The sequence below is a fragment of the Triturus cristatus genome, chromosome 11, assembly GCF_964204655.1.
Source record: "Triturus cristatus chromosome 11, aTriCri1.1, whole genome shotgun sequence".
In the NCBI taxonomy this organism is placed as follows: Eukaryota; Metazoa; Chordata; class Amphibia; order Caudata; family Salamandridae; genus Triturus; species Triturus cristatus.
Genome location: NC_140594.1, coordinates 632,622,080 through 632,644,745, shown reverse-complemented (window position 1 = coordinate 632,644,745; position 22,666 = coordinate 632,622,080). Strand labels below are relative to the sequence as shown.

General features: G+C 46.4%; 1 protein-coding gene across 2 annotated transcripts in view; it reads left to right on the top strand.

The window, feature by feature from the left end:
- Window positions 1-699: 699 nt before the first annotated feature.
- PLOD2 (procollagen-lysine,2-oxoglutarate 5-dioxygenase 2) overlaps window positions 700-22,666 on the top strand; it is a 357,685-nt gene continuing 335,718 nt past the window's right edge. Inside the window, exon 1 of one of the 2 annotated variants that reach the window (XM_085634100.1) lies at window positions 700-1,286. In XM_085634100.1, the coding sequence (XP_085490226.1) occupies window positions 1,172-1,286 (115 nt within the window). In that variant the 5' untranslated portion in view covers window positions 700-1,171. The remainder of the gene's footprint in view (window positions 1,287-22,666) is intronic. The other variant, XM_085634099.1, reaches the window with a different exon arrangement.

Genomic DNA, 22,666 nt, shown 5'->3' with positions numbered 1-22,666 from the left:
AGAATCGATCCGACCAGGGCGCCCCTTCATTGCCGGAAACACCAGTCGGAGGTTTGCCAAGATCCCCGGTGAGATCCCCTGGGAGCGAAGTCTCGCAGGGGATGACCCCATCCTTGCCGTCATCACGGGGACAGCACTCCAGATATGGCCTGAGAAGAAATCCGGCTCCATTCTCCCGGCTGGCAGATTTCATGGTGTGACGGACCTGGGACTGGAATTCTAGTGACTGGTAACAGATCTACATGATCAATGTTTGTTTGTTGTTCAATAAAGGTTAGAAGGAATGTAGTATTCTCCGACACGAGGTAGCGGTGCAATCTACCCGCGTCGGAGGTGTTGCGCTAGCGCTGGCGTGTGACGTCACGCGCTCTCTACAAATATAGGGGCGTGGCCCGCGAAAGGCAGTCGGGACCACGCTGAGACGATAACTAGTGTCCCAAGCATTTATTGCGGCCGCAGCGCTGATAGCACGTGCGCGAGCGGTCTATTGACTATCACAAGTACAGATGTCAAAGGGAAGAAATTAGCCCTCACCATGTTATCAGAGGAGAAAGATGTGGCCACTAGTACTTAGTGCGCTGCTAGTTCTGAAGTGATCTTACTCTGTGAAGGTAGGTACTCACTCGTCTATGCTTTCTATCCAGGCAAGCCCTGCACTGTCTTGGCTTGACACAGGCTCACTGTACTTTTTCCCCTGGCAGAGGGGCATGGGCACAGCTGTGGGGCTGCCTGCGTGCACTAGTTCACGTAGTCGACTTTCTTCAAAAGCCAGACAGTATAAACACCCACAGCCCGCGCCAAGGCTTCTGAACCGGGGTCAGAAGCACCGAGCCGCGGCCCCTCCTCTGTCACACCCAGACTGCCAATAGCTACTGTCAGAGGCGTCCGAGCCCCTGTGAGCCTAGGACCGCTGTTCCCTCCCACCGCCGGCTATATAGAGCCCGTGCCAGGTTCGCCCTTGTGCTGAGCCCTGCTGGAGGACGCGGCTGTTCAGGGGCCTGGGACTGCCTCGAGTGATCGCTTCCGCTCCGCCCGCCCTTGTTTCTGCAGCAGGGGGAGACCCTGGGCACGAGGTGCTTTCGGGACACACGGCTGGTGCTGCCGACAGAGGAACACGGACTCGGGTCCCGCGAGAGGCAGACGGAGCCAGGCTCAGCCTGCTGACGCACTCATGGCGCTGCACCGCCTGGCACTGCTGCTGCTGGCGCTAGGGGCTGTCGGCCTGGGACAGTCACCTGCACCGCTCACCCCCGAAGGCAGCGACGCACCGGACACCCAGACTACAGGTGAGGAGGTCCCCTGAGGCGCGCAACTGGTCTGCTCGCGCGGGTTGCTGCGCAGCGTACATCACTGTGGACAACATCGGCCTCTTCCCATCCTTGTTTCCTCTGCAGCGGACAACACTGGAGACAGGTACCCAGTGATGTACCTACCAACGGTGCAGCATGTGCATCGGCACCGGAGCCCAGAGCCTGGAGAGGGTGGAGGGGGGTGTTGGATCAAACTATTGCTGTATTTTACAACCTAAACAGAAATTAGGGTGCCCGTTTTACCAGCTTGCACTGGGTCCCATCACAGCCTCGCTACGCCACTGCAGGTATCAGGTCAGCGTATCCGCGCAACGGACTGTGGGGGCAGCTCGAGCGTCCCCTCTCCCGTGCCGCCCTCACCAGCGTCCGCGCAGCTATCGTCAGCAGGGGTAGCTGTCGGCTCCACTGCGCGTGTCCCCACCAGAGTGGGCATCACTGGCCACAGCTGTCGCCCCCGCCCCTTGTGTTCCCCACTTAGGGGTCGTTGTGCAGCGGACTCCAATTTGTATGGCGGCCGCCGCCTCTTCCCCCATATATTCCCAGCCTCGTGGTACCTGCTCTGCGGGCATTAGAGGAGACGTCGACAGCTTCAGTCTCCCCGGCTCCAGCGCATAGCTGGTTACTTGCCGTACAACTTTAGGAAGACAAAAAAGGGTAGTGGTGTAAATCAGAATTAGGGGCTGGAGATTAAATCATTTGGAACGAATGTATCTGTATTAAAAGATCATATTAACATAATTATCCGAGTGCTTCATTTGTTATCAAAGTAAGTTCTGGGCTCTTCCTGGAGGCCATGGCAGCCTGCACCACCCATTGCCCCCGCCAACGACAGTGCCAACACACAATCGCACTATTCAAGTGATACCATTCAGGCAATGTTTACGTAGTTTGACGTATTAAACACGCTCCTGCTCCTTTTAAACTTAATAAAAAGACCGCGCCACAACTGGTGGATTGCGTGCCGTGCCGAGGACCGGAAACCAACATCTCAAATTAGGCCCTCTTCCCCTTAACGTTGTAAAGATGAGGGGTCTGTAGCAGATCACCCACGTGTCCAGTCGCCTTGGGGCTTGTTTGACTAGTTGGCACTCTGTTCTTTCTCTGCCACCGCTATAATAGATCTTTACGTTTTCCAATCCCTCGAGGAATGCGTTGAGCGTCACCAGGCACTTTGACCCTCTCGCTAGGTCCCCGTATTCTTGCAAGAGTGCATTTTCTATCAAATCGCCTGAATTTTCCACCGATTTACATTTCAGTGGTGAGGAGAACAGGCAGCTCACTGGTGTTCTCTGTAATTCTCAATGACAGGGATTCTAAAACACTACAAGTTCGTGCACAGTTGCTGGCGTCGGTAAGTGGCCGTGGGCTAAGGGGCTGGGTAGCAAGTGAGCTCTGGGAGAGTAGGGGAAGTGTCATGCTTTTTTCCCCCATTGTATCCACCTGCATGAATCACATTAGCAAACACAGCCTAGCCAATAGCATTTGACATTTCAATGAATATATATGTTCATACTAAAGCTACTGCATTCAGTTTTAAAAGCCCACAAATTCCCCTGCCGCCACGCGCGTGCCTCCTATAAGTGTGGCGGGCGGGGAGAGTCCGTGAAGTCCGCCAACTAGCTGTCGATGACCCTTTGTAATGACAGATGGGAATGGCCGTAAAGCGCTCTGGAAGAGCCCCCTAAAGCGGCGATGTCCAGCACGGCCGCCTTAAAAGTCGAAGCGCTCCTCCAGGGTGGGGGCGGGGGCCTTAGCCTCGTAAAAAGTGACCCTTCTTCGCCACTTCCAGAACTTTCTCGCACAGTTGCTTTTTCATAACAGGACACTTTTATTTCTCTTTCCTTTTTGGGGTGTGTTCCAAGTTCGTCCTTCAGTCTTCACCCGTCAATTTTACGAGCGTATTTGGTGATAAATTATCATTGATTCACGTCCAAGTGTTAGATTTTTTGCAGACTACTCTTCTCGTTAGAAAATGTTAAATCGTTTAATTCACTCCCTAGTTTTTGGTAACCAAGAGAGGGTGGGCTGAAGAATGAATGAACTTATATTGTTAGAAGCAATATGGGCTGACGATAATACTATGGCGAGTGAGAGACGATGGGCTCAAACAGCTATAAGCCTATAACATAAAGATGAAGGGGTTACATGTGCTTCCAGGCTTGGCTTCTAATCTGGCACCCAGTCAGGGTGATTCTGGGCAAATCGCATCAGTTTTATTTTATTACAGTAATGTATCGCTTTATCCCTTTGTTCAAAATCGGAACTGTTTAATATTCTGTCGTAAATTCACCCCCTGGTTTTTGCACACTGGTTTCAGCGGCCCTTCATACTGTGCCTGCATCACAGCTTGCCCGAGACATTCTGTTGCTGCAATAAAAGTTCTCTGTAAGGCGCACTGATGTTCACTGACGCCTTGCTCTTTATTCATCACTTACATATAAAAAAATACCAAATCGGAACATTCCATTCCTTTACAGTTTATTAGTAGACCAACTTTCTCCATGTTGGACATAAAACACGGCAGGAAAGAAAGACACCGAGAAATGCAACTGCACTTTGTGTTTTACCTCAGCAAAAAGCCAACTGAGAACACGTCAACCCTTTGCAAAACGTGTGTGGTTAGTATAACGTGGCTAGAGTATTTCTCCCCCGAGATTTATATGTTCTTTTTTCACTGCAGTTACTGTATCATGGCCGACGACCGGTTATTTCCCTCGGCTCTGAATGTATGTTCTCGCACGTTCTCCAGACAGTGAGCTCAGCCCCAGCTCTGTTTGTTTTGCGCATTCCTTGTGGCCGAGTGAACTCACAGACCGCACTTGGGAGCACATTGTCTCACGTAGCATCGTTCTGCTTGAAAGATCATCTCCAGCAGGGTTTAATTTCTCGTCTCATTTGAACGTGGGCGTGTTTTCCTCTCCGTTTTATGCCTGTCCAGTTAGAAAAAAAATATAGTATGGTATAGCGCTGTGCATTGAACAGTTCCCTATACGGTTATCATTAACCAATCAGCCAGGGAACTCTTTGCTTAAAAGGGTGAAAAGCCGAGTCGCCTTTTTCCAGAAATAAAACGTGCAACTAGAAGAAAACACGCCCAGTCGAAAACGTAACTCGCTGAGTTATCTTCATCACGTCATATCTCAAACATACTCAATGGTAACATTGTCCAGCGTTTGTAAATTGCGTTTACCTCATCCTTTGAGCCTCTTTCACGACATTCCCCCAACCCCAATTTTTAGCAAATATCGGAAGGGGGGGGGGGGGGGATGGTGGAGATAAATGTATTCATCCAGGATCGCACAGTCTGGTCAAGAAGGAAAGCCAGGATTAAAGTACAGAATTCTGGGCACCATAATCTAACATACTATCAATCAAACAGCATTTGTAAAGTGCAACACTGTCAACCTAATGGTATCTAGGCGCTGTGTCTCAGTTGAAGAGCCAGGTCTTGAGTCTCTTTCTGAAGTCTGCCAGTGAGGAGGTTGTACGGAGCTTGAGAGGAAGGTCGTTCAAGGTCTTGGCAGCTATGTAGGAGCAGGAGCGGTCACTGTTGTTGCCACAGATGTGTGGGAGGGGGAGTGAAGAGGAGCGCAAGTGTATAGCGGGATGGTGGAAGTTCAGTCGATAGTTGATGTAGGCACGTCCTAGGTCATGGAGGGCTTTGTAGGTGTGCATAAGCATCTTGAACTGGCACCTCTTCTGGATGAAGAGCCAGGGGAGGTCTCTCTGGTGGGGTGCAATGTGGGTTTGTTTGGGGAGGTCCAGGATGAGTCTGTCTGCAGCGTTCTTTATCGTCTGGAGTCTTCTGAGGAGCTGGGTGGAGATGCCCGCTTATAGGGCGTTGCCGTTGTCGAGGCGGCTGGTGGCGTAGGCCTGAGTGGCAGTAATTCTCTGCTGTTTGCACTAACTAGATCCCTTTTCCCATTATTAAATAGTCTTAAGGGAAATATTTTTGTTGTTTTTTTGATGCACTTTAGATAAAAATATATGATGCTGTTATGATAGGATTTTTTTCCTAATTGTATTCATATTTAACAGGATCAGATCTTTATTGAGCTAGTACAGGAGATATTTGTTTGATTGCTGCTACCCTATCGCTGTTGTGAGATGCACTTTACCTAATGACTTGTTATTATTGTTGCAATATGAAGTATTTTATTCTACAATATGCCATCAGATGAAACAGCTTTTTAACGTTAATCTATCTTCTTGTACATGTTCTATAATCCATTATGGAGTGATTATTTTAGCTCTCCTGCATCGTTGGGCTTTATTGATGTTTAAATAATATACTAGTGGTGATTTTGGAAATCTTTTGCATTTTGTATGAATACCTTTGCATAAATTGATATAATGATGTAGATGGAATGGTTTTATTGAAGTAACGTTTTAATGGCTGCTGGGTTTATGTTATGATTATCCATGTACGTTTTAAGTGGACCTCATTAGAGATCCAAATGCTTAATAAACATATTGAATTGAATTGAGTAGCAGTCTTTCTGGTGTTGATTGGGATGCGAAGTATGTGGAAGCAGGAGAAGGTGACTGTGCTGACTTGCTGTTTCATGGCCAGTTGGCTGTCGAGGAAGATGCCGAGGTTGTGTGCATGGTCGGTCAGTGTGGGCGTAGGACCTAGTTCTTCAGGCCACCAGCTGTTGTCCCATGCAGAGGTGTTCTTCCCAAAGATCAGTAGTTCAGTTTTGTTGGAGTTGAGTTGGAGGCAGCCGTCTCTCATCCATTTGGTTACGTTGGCCATGGTGCTGCAGAAGTTGGTTTTGGCATTGGAGGGGTCCTCAGTGAGTGAGAGGATCAGTTTGGTGTCAACTATGTAGGAGATTATGTTGAGTCCGTGTGATCTGACGATGTCTGTGAGAGGGGTCATATGGGTGTTGAAAAGGGTGTGGCTCAGGGATGACCCTTGTGGCATGCAGCATATGATGTCCTTGGGTGCAGCGGTGAAGGGTGGCATTCAGATGCTCTGTGTGCATCCTGTGAGGAAGGAGGCAATCAACTTGAAGATGTTTTGCTGCATGCCTATGTTGTTGAGTCTAATGATTATGGTGTTGTGGGAAACAGTTTCGAATGCTGTGGAGAAGTCAAGGAGAATCAGGGCCACAGTTTCTCCATGGTCGAGGAGTGTTCTGATGTAATCTATGGTGGCAATCAGCACAGTCTCTGTGCTGTGGTTGGCACGAAATCCTGATTGATAGGCATACAGTAGGTAGTTTTATTCCAGAAATTTAGTGAGCTGCTGGTTTTATGGCTTTCTTGAGTACTTTGTCCGGGTAGGGGAGCAGGGAGATTGAACGATAATTTTTGAAAGCGCTTGGGTCGGCGGAGGCTTTCTTTAGGAGTGGTCTGACATGTTTCTATCTGTGCAGGAAGGTTGCTAGGGAATGGAGGTGTTGAGGATGCAGGTGAGTTGCATGCTGATTCATTTTGTGGTGAGTTTGTAGAAGTGGTGGGGGCAGGGGTAGGTGGGTGCCCCGCAGTGTATGGAAGACATGATGGCTGACGTAGTCATGGCGGTGAGTGAAGACCAGGTGATAATGGTTTGGCTGATGTTCACTGATTGGTTGAGGTCGTTGGTGTTGAGGGTGGTGGGTTGGAGGTTAAAATTGTTGTAGATGGTGATCTTGCTGTGAAAGTAGTCTGAGAGGATGTCGCAAAGTTCTTGGGAGGGGTGGATCGTGTTCTCTGTGGCTGTCTTGCTGGAGATTTCTTTGACTATTTTGAAGTGTTTCTTTGTGTAGTTGGCCGTGGAGTCGAATGCAGGTGGTGATGGCTGCTTTCTTGGCTTCCTTGATGTGCCGGTGATAGTTGCTGATGGCTGTTTTGAGAGCTTCTCTGTTGAAGAGGTTCTTCGTGACACACCGTCGTTTCTGTAGTTGTTGGCAGTTGTGCTTGGTGTTTCTGAGTTCCCTGGTTGACCTATGTTAAACATTTCCTAGAGGATTTAGGACATCCCGAGTATTTTTCCAACCCTGACAGTTTGAATAAGGTCACCAGAAATAATCTTAAATCTCTATGTCTAGATCACTTGGAGACTATTAATTTAGCTACTAACATCGTGAAACCGTCAGTGAGAGCACACCAACTACTTCTGACTCACTCAAGAATACAACCATACCTATTGAATACCACAGGAGCTTATGATAGGTTGTTACTGACCCGTTTTCGTCTTGGTATTTTTCACATCAGGGTCACTTTTCCAAACATTAACAATTGGTCTTGCTCTCTATGTTTATGTCCGTGTGATAATATCTCTGCTCAGTCAACCAGTCATGCTATGGTTTTTTTCAAATTTTATTCTATGCTCAGGACAAAATGGATTTTACCTATTTTAAAGTGGTATGGCCTGAGACAATGTCGACCTGCCTTTTTAAAGTTGCAATATTTGAATGATGGACCCGTGACTTATCATATTGCCAAATACCTGAAAGGGGTGGTTAGATACTGGATGACAATGGATGGTCCTCCTCTTTCTTTAATTGTCTGAGTTCTTTTTTTACCTATTTTATTTGAATTATCTTGATGTAATGTATGCTCTCTTAATATGTATTGTGCTTTTATGGTTTAACACTTTTTAAATCGAATAAAGCGTATTCTGATCTGATCTGAGTTCTGGGATGTACCAACTGGCATGTTTGGGTGTCTTGTTAGATTTTGTAGGTTTCAGTGGGGCAACTGTCGGCACTGTCGGTGATCGAGGTGGTGAAGTTCTGGACAGCCTGGTCGAGGTCTGTTGAGGCCTCGGGTTGGGAGGTGGTGATGGCCTGTGGCCACTGAGTTTCAGGAACCTTGTTTCAGATGTGTGGGAAGAGATCTGATGCTTGGTGATGTCGTGCTGGGTGTCGGTGATGGTGAAGTGTGTGATGGTGTGGTCAGTCCAGGTGAGGTCTGTGATGTGACTGAAATTGATTCTGTCATTGGAGGTGAAAATGGGGTTGAGTGTGTGTCTGGCTTTGTGCTTGGGTTTAATGACCAGTTGGGTGAGGCTGATATAGTTCAGGCTGTCCAGGAATGTGACGGAGGTGGTGTCATTGGAGTCATCGATTTGGAAGTTGAAGTTGCCGAATAGGACATAGTGGTGCGAGTCGATTGCTAGGCTGCCGATGAGGTTGGGGATGGCCTTCCAGAATGTTGCATGGAGTCCCATGGGTCTGTAGGTGAGGGTGCCTCTTATTGTGGTCTTCGCGTCAGTTTGAAGTAGGAACTTGAGGTGTTCCATGAGAGACATTGAGTCGTCATTGGTGATAGTGCATCTGATGGTTTCCTTGAAGATGATGGTGATGCCTCCATCTTGTTTGTTGGTGCGGTCTTGGTGTATCATCTTTTAGCCTTTGGTATTGGCAGTGCAGGTTGAGGATGGGTTGTGCCACGTTTTTGTAATGAAGGTAATGTTCGTGGAGAGGGTGATGATGGTGTTCCAGATTTCTGTGGCGTGTTTGCTGAGTGAGCGGGCGTTGAGCAGGTTACAAAGGAGCGGTTGGTCTTGATGGCAGGAGTGGTGTGAGCTCTTTCTTAGGTTGTGTCGCAGGAGAAGTGGCAGTGCTAGCAGGTGAAGGGTCCTTTGGTGGATCGTGGGTAGAGGAGACGCAGCTGTTGTGTCCGCAGCCGGTGTCCAGGAGTTCCTTGGCGGTATGCTGTCAGGTAGCAGGAGGTCCAGCGGTCCTGGTGCTATGTTGGTAGTGCGCCCACTGCATGTGTCTGCTGCGTGGCCATGCGGTGCCCACCATTAGTGGTGTTGATGGGTGGTCCTAGTGTTCCTGGGTGCCGGACAAGGACGTGGAACGGGCAGAGCAGTGACGGGGCAGCCGGCAGTGCAGGGGAAGTGGCAGTGCAGGGACAGCAGGCAGCGCAGGGCAGGAGGAGCGGCTGTGCAGGACAGGGACAGCAGGCAGCACTGGAGAGCAGCAGCAGAGGGGGAGTGGCAGTGCAGGGACAGACAGCAGGCAGAACCAGGGCAGGGGGAGCGGTGGCTCAGAGGGGAGTTGCGGCACATGGACAGCGGCTGCGCTTGGACAGCAGGCAGCACTGGGGCAGGGGGCGGCTGCACAGGAAGAGCGGGAGGAATCAGTCTGGGCTCTCATTTCAGTAGCAGAGGCTGCTGGGAAGTGTTGTTTCCAGGCTGAAGGTTCAGGAAGTGTTCCGAAATGCAGGCGTCAGCGTTAACGTTTGGCTATAAGGCCAGGAGGGGGGAGTGGCAGGGGGGGGGGGAGGTCAACCAAAAAAACGTGAGGAACCAGTCTTGGCTCTCTTTTCAGTGGTGAAGGCTGCTGGGAAGTGTAGTTTCCAGGCTGGAGGGCCAGGAAGTGCCCTGTTCAACTGTTTATCCACGAGAACACCCACATTGTACCCTTCGTGCCAGCTGGAGTGCACCCAGTCTCAAATGTGGAGAAATACAATCTTCTTCTGTTTTTTCCTTCTGACTGCTAGAGCTAAGTTTAAAATGATGTGGAGGAGGAAGCTTCAAAAACCGTCAATGGTAATTCATCTTGAAAGTGTGCTTGGCTGCCTTTTGCTTTTTATTTGGCTTTTCAACGGTGATTCCAGCTTATTTGGCACAGCTCGTAAAAAAGGAGACAAATGGGGCAAAGCACAATACAAAATATATCTGTTTACCGTTAAAACGTCCTCTGCTGGCAGTTTTCCCTGGTGCATTATGGATTAGGTCGACCACAAGTCTCTGGACAAAAGGCTACCGAGAAAGGACTACAAAACTGGCTCGCTCTATCACGAGTGGGAAGTAGCGAGGAGCGCAGAGGGATGTTTTGAAGACGTGGCTGCTGCACACGAGTAACGGGGTTATCAAACTGGTAATACGAGGCCTATTCTAGCAGCGAGCTCTAAACTGCCCCTCCTTGACCACTATGCACGGCATTCCCTCAGTGAGCACATCCTTAATGACCTGAAAGTTAACCGACGTTGTCAAAGCCAATAGGTCTGGCTTGATTCTTGCTTGAGTGTAAAAACATTTATATAAGTCTGCATCAGAGACAAAAAACGATGCTTTTTATTTACAGTACACACGCGAGATCAAATATTTAACTTGTGTTGATTCAGAGTACTTTGGTAATGTAAAATAATACTTCACCCAGAGCAATGCAACAAAAACCTCACAGGAGGTTAACTGATACACCAGACAATACCATGCTAGAGAGGCTGTGATGTAGTCTTATGGGCGGGGCCAAAGGCATAGTATTTAAAATATAAAAAAATCGGTAACAGTAGGTTTTTCGACAGCGGCGCTGTAAATACAGACCTAAAACGCAGGGGTGTCAGAAAATGCTAGCATTGTGCGGGATACTTTCTATGTTTACAGTTGCCCGTGTTATATATTCTTGCTGCTGGTGCAAAACACAGATCAATGCAAAGTCCCGTTCCCAAAGATGGTGGTATTGGCCATTCGTCACGGTTTTATGACGTCACGTGACCGCACCGCGCACCGACACGCCCTCTAAATGCCACTTCCTTTCACTATAAATAAAGCTGGTTTGAAAGGAAAGCAAAGTCACTATTTGGTTAAGTGAAATTGTTAATTAGGGAATTTATCGGAAACGGTCTCCATGACGACCTCACTCAGTATTACCAGAATGAGCCACGGGCCTCTGTTCCCTGCTGGGTTATTACAATGTTGCCTTCTCTCCTCACCGCCCCCCCCCCCCCCCCCCCAGGACCACCAAACCTCCCACCCGAGCTTATTCGATCCTTTGCGGCGAGTCTACTCTGCCACCTATCAAGTTAGTTCGAGGTGTGAACAGCTGCGCTTTGTTTAGCTTTCGTCAACAATAGTAGAATCTGATCCTTACTGGTTTAGTTACCGACAGAGGTCACTCATGCTGTGAAATGGACAGTCAGCTAACTGGCATGGGGAATCACGCAGGGCGGTCACTTTGGCCCTCAGCATCCTTCCACTTTTGTCTCTTTCCAGTGCTCAAATATGACAAGTGAGGGGTTACCGTGTTCTTGTTGCTGCTGTTGTCTCACATTGCCTGTGTGCATGTTTTTCCCCCTCAGTGAAGACTCACTTAATATATGCTCTGTTTCTAGGGATCCAGTGGTTTAATGCATAGTGTGTCTTTGTATTTATATATAATACAGTCTTGGCGAAGTGTGGCTCAATGGTTAGAGCGGCAGACCCTGATGCAGAGGTCTGGCCCGGACCAGGGTTCAATTACCACCTCGGCGGGTCTTGGGCTCAATTTCCCCGGACCGGATAATTCTCGCCTCGGTGCCTATTCTAATCATGGGTCCCACTCTGCAACTCTGGGCAATAGCTTGCTTAATCTCCACAACGGCTCCCCAAAAGCGCTAGGATGCCTGGCTTCACCTTGGGGGTGCCCAGGAGTGGGCACTTCACAGGGAAAGGCCAGGAAGGGTTCCACAGCGGTATGTGCACAGCGCCTGAGAGACCCTTTCGGGGGTGTGCGGAGCGCTATATAAATGCACTACATTTACATTTGGCAGGAGAGTGATTGGCTGGTATCCGTTGAGAGACCTGTTAGCAATTCAAGATTGTCTAGAGTGAAAGTGGTGAAAGAGCAATGAATTAATCACTTCTGTGATGGGCTGGGTACTGGTCAGACTTGGGTGGTGGAGTCTTTTTTTGTGATGAGCCGGGTGGACACTTAGAGTTGGATGGAGGACTCTCTTTTGTGGCTGGCCATTGTGAGAGCAGTGGGCATTGGAAGTGGGCATCAACTCTGTAGTTGTTTCAGATGAGTGGTGAGAGCTTGAGAAGTTTATTTTTTATGGTATATCCTATTCTCCAAAACAGTTTTAAATCAAGTTAGTATAATGAAGATCCTTACATGTAAACCATAGGTGCGCACGATGGAAATGCCGTAAATAAACTTGCCAATCAAAATCATGATTGTCACCTGTAATTGAAGATTTCTATGTAAACTTTTAGCTCCTGATGGCATTAGAGCAAAATATGGATTACACAGATGCAACCTCTGCACAACTATTACACAGATTATCAAATGGAACACAATATCTTCAAGTTGTTTAAATCTTTGGAATTATGTGATTTTTGTTTTACAAAAATATGCGATCTGACCTAAATCCCTCTTATTAAATGCATGCGCTGTGGTTGGGAGAGGCTCCCAAACCAGTAATTGAGACAGTGTTGCCACGTAGGAAAAGCCAGGCATGGTTACTTTGTGATTACAGAGTTGCTTGTTGCGCATTTTCCTGTAAACTAAACTTTTTAACCCCTACATCCTATCACATGATCTGTCTAAATGAATCTTGGCGCCAGAATGCCCTCCGACCCTCCAGCACAAGTAGATGGGAAGAGGCTCAGCAGAGCTGCCAAGTTTTCAGTTTGTGTATGCGTGACACTCCCATATTTTCAGTACATATGTGTGACATTCGGTGGTTTATGTGTGACAATTTGAGTGACAGTTCATTGCGAGTAGAACAAAGCAATCAAGAGCATGCAGTTAGATGCATTTCAGACATGACTGCTTTGTGCTCAATGAAGGAATGTTCTAAAACCTATAGCAACACTTCTAAAGTGCTTACGTCAGGACGCAAACCAAACACCGAAGTGGTCTCACTTGGAATTCCAACACCAGAAGTCTAACCTCGGCTCGGCCAAAGAAATGAATGCAAACATTGCGTACCACCAGAAGGCTCCAAAAGATCACTTTTACTACTGGGGAATGTAATGTGAATGCAGTTCACAAGGTTTTCCCCTTGAAATTAATCCTACAAGCAGTGCTTAATTTGTAATAGGATAAGTTTTGCTCAGAAGCCTGTGGCGCCATCGAAGGTCGGAGTGCCAAAACCAAGGCTGCATACTCTTGATTCCACTCCCAGCATCTTTAGCGTATAACTGCGTGTTCTTTTTAATCCCTTTGTTACTGTTTTTCCTGCTTTTGAATCCTTCTTTTTTCCGTCATTTATGTTTTTCTCACTCTTGCAGCAGATCAGTCTGTTGAAGAAAAATAAGTACAGGTCCCCAAAAAAGAGTACTGGTGGGCCCCACCTGCTCAAATTAAGTACTGTCTACAAGGACAGTGGAGCTCAGCAGGTATGGTCTACTCACGTCTAATCCTGCCAATTACTGACCCACAGTCAGCAGATGAGCCCCGCAATAAGGTGAGACTGAGTGGGGCAGCAGTATGGCACTTAATGCTCCCAAGGGCGGAAGACAGGTGTATAGAGGGCATAGCCAGAGGCGCAACTAGAGCCAAATTTCGGGGGGGGGGGCTAAGAAAAACATTCGGGGGGGCTGAATCTTTAAGCAATAGGCAGAGTGGAGCTTCAGGGGCTCTTAGAAGGGGTGAAACAACAGCAAGGCCTCAGTAACATGCAAATGCTCTTTTAAAGACCTGTGAATTGCTCGGGTGCGGCTGTGTGTGTGCCCGGGAAGCTGTCTCATCCCGGGCTGCCACACACGACGGGGGGCTGAAGCCCTTTGAGTCCAATGGGTGTTGCGCGCCTGGGCATAGCTGTGATGCACTCTAAAGACTGGTTTCGCGTCCTCTGGGGCCATACGTCTCATACCTCGGCCACACTATGGCCAGTGCAACCATTCTCTCTTAGGGCTGCAACATGTTTCAGTCTCATAGCAACCAAGTTGTGGAAATTGCACGGCCCGCCTCTGCCGCCTCTCACATTCTCTACAAATGAGGGTCACACTCTCAGTAAGGGTCTGTTGTCTACAGTCCTCTCCATGGTGAGGAGAGACTGATATGTGAGGAGGGAAATAATCAGTCAAAATACAGACAACATTAACTTAATAACACAATATTTCCAAATGAAGCTGTGAGCAGGGTTTGTTTGTACAGGTTTATGTGCTGTAGAATGCTGATGCACTCTGTGGCCATGCACTCTCTGTCGTCGCGACAGTGATTGTAACTACAGCTCCCCTGCAAGAAGTGCAGGACTGACACTCAAGTGGATTAGAAGCTGACCCATTAAGGGATGAACTCACTATCACAGTGTGAGGGAAGTAGTGCTTAATTTGAGCCAGTGGTTGCCAGTTGGGGCCTCTGGTACTCGTTCTGGGGGACTGGCACTTATTTTTCCTCATCCAGCATTTCCTTAGAGAAAGAGAGGGAAAATGCACAACAGAGAAAGAATGAGAAAGAGATAGACAGACAAAACATCACAAAGGGAGAAAGCAGAAACCTGCGAGAAAGAGATAAAGGTTCAGGGAGTGTATGGAAGTTGAGTAAAGAGGCTTGAAGTTGATTCCAGACTATGCAGGCTTGGTAATCTGTGTGCCAGTGCAGAATGCACGCTTCTGAGGAAGGCTCTGGGCACTGGCACTTATTCTTCTACCAATTTGGCACTTAAGGGGTGGGGTGCCAAGGTGTGAACCCCTTTGCCATAATAAAGTCAAGTACTGTAGCCATCAACTGCACCATTTCGTCATACAATTCCCAAATTGAGCAAGGGGTGTCATGCTGTGGTGAGCAGTCACCATTTAGTGAAATGTTAAAATGGGCTTTGTTTCTAGGTGCTGGTCTATCCTGAAGGCTTTGGAGAGCATTTAGGAAGTATGTCACAATCACTCAGGCATCACTCCTGGAACCTGTCATTAAAGTGCTTGACTGGCACCACGTTATTTGACAGTCTAGTCTAGTGGCCGCTGGTAATTTCACCGAGGGTGGGGACCACACACGTACAAGTACACACTCACTCACACCCTTTGCAATCATACATGCATACACCCATTCCCAACACTCACCAGCAAATACAGATACATTCATACATGCACGCGTGCACCAAACAGAGAAAAGAAAGATGAAGGTTCAGGGAAGAGAGGGTCGCCTCGGAGGTGGCACGAGGGTTTGGACTACTGCCTTCACTCATTAGTTGACCTTAAGTCAGCCAATGAGGGAAGGCAGCAGTCCCTCACTCATCACAGAGTGGGATGAGGTCAGTGTGACTGCTGACCCCACCCCACCCCACTCTGGGACGAGGTGTCACTGATTGACACTTGACCCTGGGTACTTCAGGGGTTCAAACTGAAGCGCCCAGGCGCAATGCAATCAGAGACACTCGCAATCATAGACACTCCCTCTCATCATGAGGTGGAAGGCCTCGAAGCACTTTCAGCAGGAAGAGGAGGTCAAGCCCACAGGGCTGTGAAATCTTCATCCTGGCAAAGTTCACCCCAGGCAGCCAGGAGCTGAGTATTTAGCTCATGTTTAGCTCTTGGCTGTCTGACCTGAACAAGAAGAGAGTCTGTTAGGCTGACCTTTGCTCAGTCAGACAGACATTCTTCTTGCTGGAAAACAGGTGGGGGCCGTGGCCCCGTAGACCATATGGACGGGCCACTGCTGGTCTATTCTTTTTACTCAGCTTAGTCGTGTTTTTCAAAGATGTAAACTCACCCACATGTTTGAGAAAGAAAATGCGCACATCTCATGTTGGCAATGTACAGAGGGTGATAGCGAGTAGGATAGACATACTTTGGAATTGGGGCCAGGTGCAGGGAATTGTTAAATATATAACAAGCCCAACTTTTAGATCAGGTGTGCTGAACTTTCAGAGACACCATAGTCAGTGTCTGGGTTTTCCAAGGCTCCATCTTGTAAATGTTTTTTACTTATCTTTAGCTCTGATTGCATGACAGTCTTAGAGCTTTGCAGTGATATGCCAAAAATGAGCAAGTGCGTTAGTTTTACCCAAGATGTCTGGCACTTGGCAAGGCTGCTTCACAGTAGCGGCTCCTTCGCTATGGCGGAGAAGCATTGCCCCACTGCTTTCTCGCAGTGAGAGAAGCAAAAACATAAAATGGTAATAACTCTTAGTTATTAGCGTTTTATGTTTTTTTTGCTGGCGGGCGGGACTGCTCTGCTTACAGGGGAGGAGTGGTTTGCCCACTCCTGAGTGCGCAATAACCATTTGGTCGGCCCTCTCGGGCCGCCCAAACCAGTCATGCGCACTCCCCTGTTGTCCATGCAGGCTGCATTGCAGCCTACATGGTGAACATGCTCAACCCTCTGGCCCCTGGCAGAGCGCCCAGTCACGGCGCTCAGACCAATCACAGTTTTTCATTGGAGCGTTGTGATTGGCTTAGGTGTGGGAGCCTGGCTTCCTGCTTCCTGTTCCCACCTGGAGTCGGACACAGGCGAGCAGAAAAAAGACGAGGAACCCTGCGGCGGCGGCAAGGTAAGTTTGATTTATTCTTATTGTTGTGTTTTTGCCGTGGTTGCACACCCGTCGCACGCAACCGCCTGCACCCCCTTAACTCATGAGTTGTGCTGGCCGCCCCTGCGGGCTCAGTAAGTATTGGCCCAGTAGATGCCATGCAGTTGAATTGTCACTCTGCATGTCCCTTTCTTCTGGGTAACATCCTTCAACTAATCTTTATACCAAGTTCACTTATAACATGTCTCAAAGCTGGATAATGCTTGACTTTTTGACAGATGTCTGCTTCGTTAAGTTACTGTTAGGTAGTAAAATATTCAAAGCAACTGGGGGAGGGGCATATTACTGTAAAATGCATGTGCATTTAACATGCTATTATACACAAAAGAGGTTGACTCAGCATGGTGAAGATTTCAACAAGTAACGTACACAAATCATAAATTAAATTTATATGTGGACATGGTACACAACTTTTTGGACATTGACAAACATTTCTTTGTGACTAATGCTTAAAGAATACATATGTCTATTTATGCGTGTGCATGTGTGCTGCTCACATACAGTGGTAGTTTATGTCAATGTGGCTAAGCTTAGTTTTAGCTAATGAATAGAAGGAGTAGATTAAGGTAGTTTAACACAAAACAATAAACCATTTTTCAATATAAATATTTTTTTCCACACAAGCCTACACTTTCTACACTCATCACTCGAAAAAATTAAGCAATTGTCACTTTTGTTTCTGAGTTGATAACGCCAGATGTGCTATGCGTAACAAATATGGAATTATTTTTAAATGTGCCAGATTAGGCTTTTCCATGGTGACCCCCTGAATACATTCACTTTTACACATGCATTAGGATTTTGATGTTTGCCTAATCTATACATGCATTGCACAAATTAGTCCTATGTGGCCCACCAATGTGTGCACTTTCAGGAGGCAAAATTATGCTCATCCACTAAGCCTTATTAGAACATTACACAACTATGGGTACAATGTTCTAAATCAGAAAGAGAGAAACTGGAAGACAAGCATTGGAATGTTGGAGCTCCAAGCTTATGCCAGCCATTATAAACCTGGGGCTACTCCATCGTCTCGAATGGAGCACTCAACATTCCAATGTTCTAAAAGGAATGACTTTGTTCTATGCTTGAATCTTGGTCTCTGGTTTTTGATCATTGAACGTTTATTACACAATATTTTTTGTAAACAGTTGCATGTGAAAAAACACTGATAGATTATAAATGTCAGCACTGTTATTAAAGAAAGAGTAAGGAGCTTTCACTATTCTGCCTTGGTCCTTGTGGAAATACCAGCATCGAAAATGTTCCTGTGTCAAATGGTCCTTCAAACCAATCCCCGGATTTACTAAGGCTTAGTGGAGGTGCTCATGCAATGCCGATCAGCACTTAGCTTTGGAAAGTAGCACAAACAGCAGCTCTCATCAACATATCAGTGAAAAGGCTATTTTGTGCCAAAATTTGACATGAGCGGAGGGCCTAATGCCTTTGTGTTGCATATCTCCAATGTCATGATAATCTATGCTTAGTGGTGTACCAGAACAGCACACACTCCAGAGATTACACGCAGAGCTGGATCTACTAAGGAAGCGCAATCTGGCTTTGAGTGGAATTCTAGTTCCAGATTAAACCAAGCTCAGACAATGGACAAGCTGAATATTGGATATATTTGCAATCATAAAGTGTAAATTCTATAAAATCGAATAATTTCTCCTGGCATACCCACGGCCAGTTGTCTGAGAACAGAAACTTATCCCAGAAGGTGTGTCCTAAATACAAATCCCAAGCAAGATAAACCTTGCTCCTCTTTGTGTCTTGATGCAGTGTTGTTGCTTTGCCTTAACAGCATTTATTGTGCAGCTCTTAGTACATACAAGTTATGCACAATTTTATCTCATTTGCGCAGCGTTGAACAGTGTTTGTAGCGCAGGACTGCTCTCCCTGATTTTAAGTAACTCTGGCTGAAGACTGCCATGTCTGAACTGGGGTGGCGTGGTGAGCAAAATAACGATGGATTAAACCCAGATCTGTGACTGGGGGTGAATGTTTTGCCATTGTGCAACATTCTGTCCATCATCTTTTGTGTTTTGCTGTTCACCCTATGTGGGAAGGGTATGCCCAGATGTGGGTCCCGTGCTCACTACGCCACTGGAGTCAAGCTATCCTGGCTGATGACGGCTGATAGCCAGAAGCCGGTCCTAGGATGCTTGATTCCGGTCCAGGGAAGACATGGCTTGGCAGTTCGGGCTGGACTGTTCCCATGAGGCACAGGGTCAAGACTGATTTGCATATGGCCATGTCTGAACTGGGGTGGCGTGGTGAGCAAAATAACGATGGATTAAACCCAGATCTGTGACTGGGGGTGAATGTTTTGCCATTGTGCAACATTCTGTCCATCATCTTGTGTGTTTTGCTGAAGACTTTGGGCCACTCATTTCCTAGGAAACTGGCTAATTTTTGGGAATATTAGAAGAACTCATTACCCCAATCTCAGAGATTCTTGCATTTATCTTCTCTATGTCTTCTAAAACTAACTATTTTGAAGGCTGCTAGGAGCGCATTATTTTAAAAAATAAAATGGGTTGCCCTAATCAGGAAAATTGTGTTTAATTTGATCTAATACCTTGTGATCCTGGTTTTAGCGGGAGCACTGTAGGATCGTCAGCAAGGAGCGTTACGTTTATCACCAGTGAGCAGACAATTTGTTGTTTTATGTAAAAGGATTTGACTGGAATTTCTTTGGGCATTAACCACTGTTAACTAAAAAAAACAACAAAAAACAGTAGTGTCTAATATGAAGCAGGTTTCATTGGAATACAGTTTCCTTTATTGTGAGGTTGTCAGTTTGTCGGTCAAAAATCCAAAAAGTACAATAGTACCCCAGATTAAAATATTATATATATTTTAAAAGGGTGTATGCTTGCAGCCATAACTAATCCGCCATACTTACCGTGGAAACAGATTCACCCATGCTTCAAGTAAGCACATTAAGAAAGCTGTAGTTAGGTAAACTCTCACTGTGCAAAACAATTATTCCCTGGCAACCTAACCATCATGTTTCATGTACTTTGCATACTGTGTATCCCCTCCCCCCAAAGAGCTAAAGTCCAAGGGAGATGTAGGGCCTTTGTTGAGAACTATGAGCCTCCCAGTGTCCATTTTGGCTCCCACTCAATGCTTAATTTGAGCTGGTGGTTGCAAGTGGGACCCGCTGGCACTCATTTTTGGGCACCTGCACCTATTGTTCTTCTTCAGACTTTATTGCAGAGCAATAGGGAGAAGAGCACACAGGGTAAAAAGAAGGAAGAGAAAGACATAAAAACTGTGACAAAGGGAAAAGGTAGGGATGAAAAAGAATCCGCAAGAGTGAGATAAAGAGACCAATAGTATCTGATGGTGGATTAATGAGTCATGAAGTGGAATCAAGTCTATGCAGCCTTTATATTTGGCACTCCAACATGATATTCAATAGCACTGGCTACAGGCCTCTGAGCAAAATTCTTTTGCAAATTAATCTCTGCTCCCACTGACTCTCGACTGTCAGGTTGTTCATATGCCAAGCTGAAGCAAGGGCAAGAAACGGGGTCACTAACAGTACCATCAACCATATAAAACTTGCCAATAGCCTCACCCACTTCTGCAGTGAGACTGCTTAGTTTAGCAGGGAGAGTTTTCTTTGATGTTCATCACAAATCTTTTATACTCAGCATTTCTGCACTATCTCGGGGTGCTGAGCCCAAATCACAATGAGGCGCCTTGGCTATTGATAGTCTTGTCAAGCTTAGGCAAGCAGGGTCCCCACAAAATGTTAATTCTTTCTTGTTTTTCTCTGTCAGTTTTTCTGGCTTCCCTGTGTAGAGTTCTTCTAGTCTTCCATTCTTCAACTCTTAGTGAGAGTACTGAGAGACTGAATGTGTATGTGACCTCAAACGTTACTCCCAGTAAGCCTTAGATTGCAGACAGGCACTGTAACCCACCTGTAGTATGGTCGCACCAAATGGTGAAATGGAATTATAGTATTCCTGTGTGAAAGTATGTTTTGGGCAGAACTTGAGCTCACTTTGGGTTTTCCCCCTACTAGGCCCTGATCTCTGGTCAACCCCGTCTCAGACCAGAGACATAACCTAGCAGCCACTATCTGCAGCCACTTGGTCACTTAAAAAGCAGAGGTTCCTCACAAAATAATCACTGTTGGTCACTGCAGCACTTTCTGAATTGATATGAATAGTTCACTGAGCAGTTCACTGGAAAACGTTGGTGAACTGCAACCTTAAACTCCCAGGTGGATATCACGTTCCTTGTATTAGAACATTCTTTGAAGCTTAGATAGAGCAATCATAAAACACGGGGCTGTTCCTTTGCTTTTCTGGCTCCTAATGTTTGGACTAGCCTGCCTTATGTCTGGTGGGCAAAGCCACTTTTACATATGTTTCATAAAAAATAGGAATTAGAAAACTGCCTTTTCATTCTTAAAATTCTTTCTGTGTGACTGGTTCAGCTCCGGACATGGGCGGCTCCTGCGTTTGAGCGGAGGAGCGCCGCCTCACTTAAAAATTCCCGCAAAGCCCTGAGATGAAAAATAAAAGGGTACTTCATTACCATTTTATTTTTCATCCTCCTGTCCTGAAACAAGCATCGGGATGGGGGGTGGGGCTGCTGCTGAATGACAGTAGGAGGGAGGAGGGTAGTCATTAAATGCACTTTTCAAAGAGCGCATGTCCCTTTGGCCGGCCGTGCGCACTTTGAAACCTCTAACCAAGCTGTCTTAAGACAGCTGGGTTAGAGTAAGTATAGATCTCCAGGGTGATGGGGAGCGCAGAGTCAGCTTTAAATATGTACAGCATATGTGTAAAATGCATGTTTGTTTTTGACATTCTCTCTTCCATAAAACGCTGTCCATGATCCATACCTCCATATTGCAACTTTTGGTCTAAGTTAATCACCAAAATAAATTACTGTCCTGAGCCAGAAATTTGATGTTAAGGCCCATATTAATGGGCAAGTACCGCAAAGCTGTGCAGCAAGTCACCTTGCTGTGCTGCGTTACAGGGCTGCAATGCACCGTATTTAAATGAAAACGGTGTATTCCTGCCTTTGTACCTGCACTGGCGCCATTCTAGCTGCTCAGGACCAATGCAGGCACCCTTGCATCATGTTGTACGGGTGCTTGATTTGCATGCAGAATTTTTTTTGTGCAGGAAGGGGCACCTTCCTGCACAAAACAATCCTCTGAGGCTTTTTCCTCTTTCTATGCGTGTTGCAGAATGCAGCACACACAGAAAGAGGACGTAACAAGTAGAAATAAATACATTTCTTCTCGTTACGCCTCCCTTGGGAAGATGTAGCATTTTGTCGCATTCCCAGGTTTACTAGTTCTGGTAAGTCTGGGGATGAGTCAAAAATCATAGGAATTGTGTGGGAACACCCGCAAAACGCCCATGGAATGCCTTACTAGGGCAAAGAAATGCAATGCAGCGATTTGTGCTGCATTGTGTTACTCCAGAGATATAAAGCCACTCAGGGCCATGCAAAGTGGAGCTGCGTGGCTTCTTAAATCTCATTTTTGAGTTAAATCATGCATGTACCATGTTGCGGTGTGAAAGTGCGACGCAACTGGCCTCATAATGTTGGCCCATATTGCAGTGTTTCTGTTTGAAATGCTAAAACCCATTTATAAATACATTAGCACATGGTGGCCTTTTAACTACTTATTAAGGGAAGTTCATAATTGATGAAATAGGACTGGGTTGCCAAAATGTCCTGTGGGTTGTTCATCACTGCAGTTTAAATGACATTATGGCCAAAGCACAATTTTCATTTTTGTGCCTTTTTTAGGATCACGTAATTTGTTTATCTTGCAAATACTAAAATACTGTTTAACTCTGCCATCTGTTTTCCACTCATAAGAAGAGACCACATTGATGAGCATGTTTTTAATATCAGGGACCCTGCTGAACATACGCTTATATTATTAAACATTGTTGAAGTCTTTTAGAAGACACATTCTTGCTCAATAAATTTTTAATCGTTTTTACAATAATTTATTTAGCCAGTCAACTTAACAAGAGCTCCCAAATTATTTTCTTTCTTTACACATCGTAGATGTCAACACAAATGAGACACAAAAAAACTCAGAAACTTAAAGTAAGAAATTGGGTTATTTGTTGAGGGAGATTAGTATCCACCTGAAGTATTAATCACAACCCTTCTCAGGAGGAACC